The sequence below is a fragment of the Mastomys coucha genome, unplaced genomic scaffold, assembly GCF_008632895.1.
Source record: "Mastomys coucha isolate ucsf_1 unplaced genomic scaffold, UCSF_Mcou_1 pScaffold17, whole genome shotgun sequence".
Classification (NCBI taxonomy): Eukaryota; Metazoa; Chordata; class Mammalia; order Rodentia; family Muridae; genus Mastomys; species Mastomys coucha.
Genome location: NW_022196899.1, coordinates 12,223,127 through 12,232,765, shown reverse-complemented (window position 1 = coordinate 12,232,765; position 9,639 = coordinate 12,223,127). Strand labels below are relative to the sequence as shown.

Genomic DNA, 9,639 nt, shown 5'->3' with positions numbered 1-9,639 from the left:
AATTAAATGGACATTCTGTGAAATCTATACCTTAACTTTCATTTGTACTCTATATAGCACTTACCGAAAAAATTAAAATGTGAATAATTTTCTGGAATTAGAATGATGCTGTAAGTAATAATGTTCATTTTTCTACTCAGAGTAGGGCGGGATTTAAAAAAGAAAATTCTATGGTTGTGCCAGATTCTAAAGAGTAGTTGATATAAGAAAAAACTATATTGCAAACTACCATGGCAAAAGTGCTTAGACAGAATCATTACCTATTTGTACCTATAACAGCAGTTTGGGTTGTTATAGCAAAAAGCAAGTAGATAAGTAAAATATATCAGGTAGGCATTATTATCTAATGATTCATCATCGAAAGAAATTTAAACTAACTTATTTTGAAATAACTCAATCCTACTGAAAAGTTATAAAATTTATCTCGGATTTTAAGAAAGTAGACTAAATAATATTTTCAAAAGTTCCAGAAGGCTCTTGGACCAGTGAACATTTTCACTAACCTTTGATCCTCGGTGACGCCATCTACAGCCCTTCTACAGGGCAGGGGTCACGAATGCTGACTGGACCACAGACACAACTTAGATTTGCCACCACCATTCCCATCATCCAGATAATTGTTTTTACTTTCATAGAAAGTCATTTTTAATTGCTCAAAGAGATCAGTTGGATGAGCAATGATAGATCTTTTAAATCTCACTCATTTAAGACGTTTACACTTTCAATACTCCTGGCGCTTCTGCAAAGGCAAATGACAGTTATAGAGACCCAAGCACTGCTCAGTCACACTAGCTGATGTGCCCAACATTCCGTAGATGGGAGGTCTTTTCCCTTTCATGGCTCTCTGTGTCGCTGCGAAAGCCTGATTGGGAAAGTCATTTCTTTTCATCCAAGTCTGGAATGGAAGGTAGAGGCTCAGATTGGCACCTGATTTTGAATGTAATACTGCAGAGAGACTATACATTTCTAGTTGCCTTTACTGGAACAGAAAATGCATGATTTAGTATATCCACGTACATAATTCACCACCGTCATGACCACCACTCAGAGGGGGGGAGATTGGTGCTTCTTCAAAGAATACATAAAAATATTTAACAGAGAAATCCTTGCATAAAATACTTTGGTAATTTCCAGAGCTGCATAAATGTGTAAAGTGAAGCATTTTTAACTTGAAATCTAAATTCTCATCCTTAAACACCTTTATTAACGTGGCAGGTTTGAGTCGCAACCATCCTCCTAGTAAAAATGAATCTTTAAGACTGGGAAGTATTTGTAAATAATAGATTCTTAAAATATACCTGGACTTTATCTCAAACTTATAAGGAGAAATAATACTTGCTTTCTATAAGCAGTGATACCACTTTACCTTTTGATGAGGATGTTAATTTATGGTTGGTTAGCAGTTTATGGCTGTCATTAGTTTTTCAGTTTGGTCCACATTAGAAATCTATTCTTCTTTTTTATTTTAACGTGAGATAATTATATAAAGATATGGTTATGTTTTATCTAAAATGTATCATTCGACTATAGCATTTCAAATTATTCACAGATCATAGTTCTTATATGTGCATATATGAATTTAAAAATACAGCAATAAAATGCTTGAAACAGATCATAAATTTGCTTCATATTTTATTGCATCTGTGAATCAGGTTGAACAGACAAGGACAGCTCTGGTCTTTGAGAAAGAATTAACTCTTTCTCAAGCTGAGAAGAAGATGATATCTTATTGAGCATAATTAAAGCCAACTCCCCAGCAAAGCACCCTGGTGACACTGACAAGTGGGGCACACATCCTTGGCAAAGGCTGCAGTTGGGGTGGTGGTCAGTGTTTAAAACCGATCTTTGTTTTTGTGTGATGACTTTTCCAGGCCAGAAATTTCCCATCCAATGTTCTTTAATCTGTATTTCTGTGTTGCTGAACAGAACAAGCCAGAAAAGGGAGCCCTCCTCCTCTCCTCCCCATTCTGCCTCGTCCTCCTCCCACACCTCCTTTTAAAACAATCTAGAAAAAAAATATTAAGAACTAATTCATATCAAGTGACAGAATTGAATCCAACACAAGTTTCCAGCAAAGGGAAGGGAGAACAGAGTTTCCTTGCCCTAATAAGGAAATAAATAAAAGTTCCTCCAGATTTTCGACTGGGGCAGCATTCTCAGAACTCCTGGGGTGGGTCAAGCTGTAGGGGGTACTCCTTAAAAGGAAGACCCTGAATCTGGGAGGGCATTGTACACATGGTGCAGCAAGATTTAGCAACACCTGGGAAGAGAATTCAAGGCAAAGCACCTTCAATTCTCTCCTTGTCCCTTGAAACGTGGAGGCGGGACCACAGTTGGCCTGCAGGAAGGGCAGGCAGGGAAAATGCCAGTCTTTGGGAAGCTCAGTAAGAAAATTGGCTCAGAGGCTCTCAAATGCCAACCTTTAGCTTGGCTGAGAGTGAGAAAAGCTCTTTGGGTGCTCAAATCTATCGCGGAAGTGGTTCAGTTTCTCCACCTCCAAGCTGCGGAAAGCCTTGAACTAAGGCTAGGCAACATGCACTAGGGCCGGCTATCCTGGCACTTGGCTTGGACCAAACTCCTGTTTGTCTTGTGAAGCCTATACAACCTGCAGAACACACACCACTTGACCAGAAGAACAGTTTGAAGGAAAATAACTCTCATCCTGAAAGTCTTCTGTACTTCAAACTGACCTCAATACCTTTTAGTTTTCCCTTCGTCCTATGTATGCCTATGTTTAGCTTCAAAACTGAGTTTAAATCAGTCTGCAAAACGTTAATAGACGTAAAGTCCCTTGGGAGCTGGATGCTTTAGTCTGATCTGCATTTTGGTTAAAAGAAAGCTCTTTTATGTTTCTGGGGTTTAGGTTTTATTATTTGATTTTGTGTAGAAGCATCATTCAGTTCTTCCTTCCCCAGGCCACCACTCCAGCCCCAGGCTGAATCTCATTTTCATTAAAGGTTGGAAGAGGAAGCTTGGAAGCCTCCCCTGACCAGGGTTCATTACCTCCTTTGCTGGAACACAGGCGGACCTCCGATCTCCACTCGTTCCCTTCCTCAGCCAGGCAGAGCCACAGCCGGGCACTGAACTCTCATCATTATTTTTCAAAGTCTGGAAAGTGTATTATCTTTTTTTTCCTAGTGGTAATTAGTTACCATAGCATTTAATACGTAAGTGTGCCCAGAGCACACCATTAACAGTTAAACGGAGGATTCAATTTAACACATGATTATATCTTTCATAAGTCATTACATTATAACAGTCACTGCCACTCATACTGGGTTGGGTCGCAAGGCAGGTAGAAAAGTTTGTTTCGGGTGTTGCACGATAAAAGTGCTTGGGGAAGGAAACCTGAGAGCCTGGGGTTTTTCTCTAGTGGATTGTGGGCTACGAAAAGGAAATGGGAGCGATTACAGCAAGAATTCCTGTGCAACACAAGGTCTTAGGAGGGCTGCTCAGTTGGAGAGTGGAAAGAAAGAGATCATTGCAGTGTGTGCCCCCCTTCCCGCCCCCCCCCCGTGTGGGTGTTTGTGGGTGTGTGTTGGTCACAGCACAGGCACTCTCATCTACACGCCTCAGGGAGAAGAAAGGAGAGGTAACTTTTCCAAGATGTTTACTTACAGGAAACTTAGTAAATAAACAGCTGAAGGGTCTATCGGACCTTAGGTCAAGCTAGTGAATTCAAGGGGAACTCACAAGGCAGGTGGAACCTTCAGTTCCCTGAGAATTTGTTAGTAGGATGCTCCTGAGAAAGGGCCTTAAGGTCCAGTGGATATCCCGGCAAGCTCTTGGATGAACCACTATTGGCTGGCACATGCCCACATCTGAAGATGAATTCTGAAGGCCATGGTGTTGAGTTCTCAGTTCTGAGGCAAGTGTCCCACCTAGGTGGACACTGGTGGAGCAGCAGTGAAAGGACTCATTCTCCAGAGTAGGCAGAAAAAAAAGTGGCCTGGAGTCGGGAGGTAGAGAGGTCGGAATCTTCTCTAGCCATCTTTTTCCTCAAGCAGAAGCAGATGCTGGAGAAACTCTGGAGGGGTTGGTGTTGAGGCAGAGAAGAACACGTAAGCGAACCTGGAGCTTCTATGCCTTTTCTTCCAGACATCCTGTGGGTTTTCTAAAACCATATGCTGACCAGCTCAGTCCAAGAAAAAAAAAGAAAACTGACATGTCTGAAAAATATTAAAATGAAAATAAATGCAATTGCCTTCAATGCATTTCAGTTACTGCCTGTACTTTTGACATTTTCTGTCTTCAATATCCTTCTCCAACGTTTCCCCCCTTCCATTTGAGTTCTCTTCTGGACCAAGAACAGAAGCTGAGTGGTTGGAGGGTGAAGGGAGAGCCAGCAGCCAGTCTTTTTCTTGAAGTTCAAGATTGCTTATTCTGTTCGACTTCTGATAATGGTTGAATAGTACACAGTTTGTCAGGGAAGTATCTCAGGGAGGCCTTCTTAATGATGCAAAATAGTAAGCAGTAAATCTTGCAGCAAATGCGTCTCCTACAATGTTAATATGCAAAAGGGGGGGAAATCTGACTAGTAGTGGCTGTGGCTAATTCCTCATCAGAATGATGGACAGCAGGGACAGAACAATACAAACTAATGGCTGTGTTGCTGATCACTTTACCCCTTGATTAAAGACACCCAATTATGGTGCAGAACAGTGTCGTAATTATGTTTCTTAATCACATCCAGGAGGTTTAATTGCCTTAACGATGTGTTTCATTAAATGAATTTAGGTATTATAGTCGACAGTTTTCATACACAGTTGTTTTCAAATTAACATAATATTAGACATCGTCATGGAAATTGTTTTAATAATCATAATTAGACGCACCCAGGCTTTGTCTAGGAAATGCTGAGAGAAGGTCTTCTCCAGCTTAGGGGCTACCCTGGCCCCTCCCTCCTGTCTACTGCCACTCCCTGAAAGAGGGGCTTGGCTCTCAAGGCCTTTTGCTCTCATGTTCTCTGAAAAGTTACAGGTTCTGATTAATCTGCTTTGATGTCAGTTAGAACAGAAAGCATCCTCCTTTACCACTCCCCACTGAGTGATGGCATTTAGGGATGTCTTTATGACCTGAGGTGGCACAGACCACTCTCTCCCAAGTGTGTTTAGGTCACCAGGTCCAGGGAAAGTTCTGGACCTTCAAACCTCCACACCAGTCCAGCCATGTCTGTGATGCCCACTACAGTGCAAGTCCTACTCTCTACATTCAAGAGCAAAGGTTCAAATATAAACAGATATATGATACCTTAGTAGAGTCATGCCTAACCTAATTCAAATACCAAGCATCTCATTAACCAACAACCTAATGAATTCTGGGAGTCTCTGCAGGCATTCCTTACACGTGCATAATTCAATCAGGTTGACCCTTTTGTCACAGAAAAAGTAGAATGAGACCACAATAGAGCTGGTGTTCAAAGAATCCAGATCCATCTTTTTCTTTTGGTCTGCAAGCATTTAGAGGGAGAACTTTTGTTTTAAAAAATCTTTAAGAAAATTTACCCACCTTGGCAGGCCTTAGCATGGCCTAGAATCTGGACATGTGGGAAAGATTTTTCAGGGAGACTCTGGCTTTTTAAGCATCAGGAACTCTGGACCTGTTCTGGGTATAACCACAGGCTTCTTTCACCTCTGCTCCATGGCCATTCCCAGTTCTTGTCCTCTTAGTAACTATGTGAACTAAGGCTACTCATAACTGTACAGCACTGACAAAACTTTAGCTGCACTTTTTAATGAAACTCCTTTCTTTCTTTTCTTTCCTTTTCTTTTTTGTTACTTCTCAGGCAATAATAACGCAGAAGAAAGTGGCTGCTTCTTCTACAAAGCACAGCATAATAAAATGTTTGATCAAAATATTTTAATAAAGATTCTTTCTGACATAGATACACATACAAATGGTCGTACATAGCTGTCATAGTCTGATTGACCTATTTAATATATATATATATCATTCTTTACACATCCAAAACCCACTGATAAACCCATCATAGCTCTGAAATCACCATCCAACCTGACAAACTGAATTTGTATTATCTGTAAGGAATGGAAAATAGCAAGACTCCATTTTAAAAAGAGGTTTTCTGGATTTTCATAGGAGGAAAAGCAGGCAGATAGCCATGCGAACTAAAACTGAAAGCTCACTTTGGGTAAATAGCTTCTTGCTCTTCCTTAGCTTTATTTCATTTCTTTTAAATTTTATTTTTCTTAGAAAAATAACAAAGGATTTCACACCATAAGCAAATCAAACCAGTCTTTTAACTTAATAAGCCATCACAGTTAGAATAACTTATATATGTACATCTATATTAAAAACAATTAAATTAGACCTTTTAAAATGCACAGCACAACCTGAAAAATATATTTGCCTAGTATGTTCTTACTTATAAAATCTATTGCTGTGATGTTTTTTCCATTTTGGAATGTAAATAGTTCCCCTTTTGGAAAAAAAGATCAATTAATTCATCAATTAAGAATACACCTTTCCTGTAATTTTTGGACGGAAGCAATTTATTAAAGCTCAATTTAAGTACATGGATGATGCAACTGAAAATATCCAATGACCTTTCCAAAACCTCAGCAGCTCAGATACATCAATATTTCTCTTCATATTTGTTGGTAAATATACCTTTGAACACTAGGCACACAGTGTAAAGTTAATATATAAAACAGAATTTTAGAAGCATTAAAAAAAAAATCTACACTTAAGACCCAAGACCTTAACACATAATAAATACTGTTGATGATGTGGATCATTGAAGAATAACAAATAAATACCATACATTGTTAATACATCATTGCAGAGTAGAAAGTAACAAGGTGCACATAAATATTTTAAATGCAATTCTTTCAGCCGCAGCCTGCTTTTTATATCACTCTCACCAAAACTTTGAGCATTTTCACGGAATTTTAAGTTCAGAGACAATAAAAAATACAAGTCTTTCATAGCAACACGTCTCTCTGCTTTCCCCTCCACTTAAATAAGTCTGCATTTCAAGTTTTTTTTCTCCTGGCTCAGAATCAAGATGTATTTTCGAGTGCCCTTTCTGATTTGTCTGAATGGATATTCTGTCCCCGAGCCTCTCAACTCTGAACCCCTCTCCCCTTCATCACTTGCCAATTCTCAGCTATTAGTAGGATTAGTTTTTTTTTTTCCACTCAGTACTTTTCTCGTCTAATAATCAAGCACTACTTTTCAACTTAGTTTTCACCTTCAAAGAAGACTGGACTTCCTTGAGGTCTAGGTTGCCACCAAAGTTGCCACGTTTCTGAGGGGAAAAAAAGGAAACCACACAGCATCCCCCGACTAAACCTCCCTCCCCACCCCGAAGACCGAGATTCCGGGCGTGCCAAGGCTGAAAGTCCGGTTTGTCTCTGACACTTCTCCGTCCGTCCCTGCCTCTGCTTTGTTTGCCCTGCAAGTGTTTCACAACTTAGGAGAGGACCAAAGTAAAAGGGACGGAGAACAGCAGCTTTCTCACTTTGCTCTAGCTTTGGGGGTCGGTCTCGAGGCTTCCGAGGGAGGGAGTGTTTAAGGCTTCTCCGTGCACTGTTTGCAGAGGCTGGATGAGACGCTGTTGAACAGGGCACACTTCTCCGGGCAGGAGGCAGCCGGCGGCAGCCCTGCACTGAACGGGTAGCCGGCCGCCTGCTCGTAGGCGCCGAGCGCCGGGTGCAGGGCAGCAGCCGCCGCGGCCGCGGCCGCCGAGCTGGGAAGAGAGGCTGCCGAGATGGCCTGGCCTTGGTTGAGGTAGGCGACGAGGCGCCTCATTTCCTCCAGGGCCTGCGCCTGCATGAGAATGTAGTTCTTGGCGAGGAGCAGCGTGGCGATTTTGGAGAGCTTCCGCACCGAAGGGCTGTGCGCGTAAGGGATGACCGCGCGCAGCTCATCCAGAGCATCGTTCAGGTCGTGCATCCTCCGGCGCTCGCGGGCGTTGATGTTGAGGCGCAGCGCCTTCTGCTCTTTGGATTTCTTGGTGCTGCCGCCGCCACCGCCGCCGCCGCCGCCGCCGCCGCCGCTTCCGCCGCCACTTGTGGGGCCCCCCGGGGGGAGGCCCGAGCCACCGTGCAAGTGGGCGTTGGAGCAGCCCTCGGCCACCTTGGCGCCGCCGCCCCCCGCTCCCGGCGATGCCCGAGGGTCGGGGCCCCCGGCTCGCAACACCAGCTCGCAGCGGCCGTCGCTGTCGTCGTCGGGGCTCTGCTCGCCGCCGCTGCTCTCGGCCACCACCGAGCCGCGTCCGGCGCTCTCGCCGTACTTGAGGCACAGGGCAGCCCCCGCCGGCAGGCTGCTCAGGCTCGGCTCGCCCCCCACGCCCGCTGAGCCCACGAGCAGCCCGGGGACACTCACCCCGCCGCCGCCGCCGCCTCCACCGCCACTGCTCGCGCCACCGCCTCCTCCGGGCGGAGGCAGCAGCAGCCCAGCCCCTTCGGGGTCAGCCGGCTCGAAGCAAGCGAGGGGCGACGAGGACGACGCTGGGCGTTCGCGACTCGGCGGCGCCAGGGACAGGTCCATGCCCGGGGGCGTGGAGCGAAAAGCTGCCTCCAGGCGCTTGGCGGCGGCGGAGGCGCCCAGGCTCTTGTGCAGGAAGAGGTCGTCTTCGCTCGCGGCCGCCGCCGCACCGAGGTGCAACCCGCGCTCCATCGTCCCGGCCAGGCGCCGCCTGGGCTCGGGAGTCAGGCGGCCGCACAGACGCGCGCCGGCGGGGCTCCGGAGCTGCTGCGTGCGTCGGTCCCCACGCTGCCCGCAGCAGCCCTGTCCCCTTCTTTTTCTTTTTCGCCTTCCCCCGCGCTCGCCGCCTCCTCTTCTTCTTCTTCTTCGTCTCCAGCCGACGGTGCTGGCTGCTAAGGCTCACCATGGGCCGCGGCCCCTCATGGTGGGAGGCTGGTCGCGGAGGGAGCGGAGCTGCCGCTGCTTGCCGCCTCTGAGTCCAATCCCGCGCCTCCTCTACGCACCGTTTATCTTGCTTGGATTCACCTTCAAGAGATTTCCGGACCCATCAACCAGCCGCCGCCACAGACGGGGGAGTCTTTTACATCATTATCTCTGAGTAGGTTATTATGAAGAAGACTCGCCTGTTGGGACAGCGCTTTCTACCCAATCAGGTTAACGTTTTAATTAATAGGATTAAAACGGTAACAAACAATCGCAGGCGCTATCTGGCCTCGAGTCTGAATAGTTTCATTTCCCAGGTCTGAAGACAGGCAGCAGCCAGAGCTTTATAAAAGGCGCCTGCTCCATTATTCTGCCTGCCATCTGTATACACAGCTTAGCGCATATGTTTGCAAGGCGCTGGGTCCTGTTAGTAACCCAACAACTGCCTTTAGCTTGACATGTGTGGCGACTTTCACTCATCAATGAGCACACTAAAAGCCCTACTTAGAGCCGAGGATGTTCTTTGCTACTTCAGCAAATTGTATATCAGCGGTAAAGGCTGGGAGTCCAGTGGAAAGCCCCCGCCCCCACTGTGCACCCCTTCCCCCCACCCCCCACCATCCTTCCCTGGGCCACTACTGTCTTAGCTTGCTTAACTACCTTCACAAGAGAGAATTATATTTCTCCCTGTCAATAGCATGTCTGCATTTGGAGATGGAACCTGGGGGCTGGGAGTAGGGGTGAGGTCCCTGATGGCTTGTCTCGAAT

At 45.5% G+C, this 9,639-nt stretch overlaps 1 protein-coding gene across 1 annotated transcript; it reads right to left on the bottom strand.

Moving 5' to 3' along the window:
- Positions 1–5,844: 5,844 nt before the first annotated feature.
- On the bottom strand, positions 5,845–9,101 carry Bhlhe22 (basic helix-loop-helix family member e22). Its single transcript, XM_031376405.1, has one exon. The coding sequence runs from the start codon at positions 8,638–8,640 to the stop codon at positions 7,531–7,533; it is 1,110 nt and encodes a 369-aa protein (XP_031232265.1). The 5' UTR covers positions 8,641–9,101; the 3' UTR covers positions 5,845–7,530.
- Positions 9,102–9,639: the final 538 nt, after the last annotated feature.

What these genes read in the sequence shown, in the direction of transcription:
- Bhlhe22 (XM_031376405.1), bottom strand. Translation starts at nt 8,640, where the DNA reads ATGGAGCGCGGGTTGCACCTCGGTGCGGCGGCGGCCGCGAGCGAAGAC.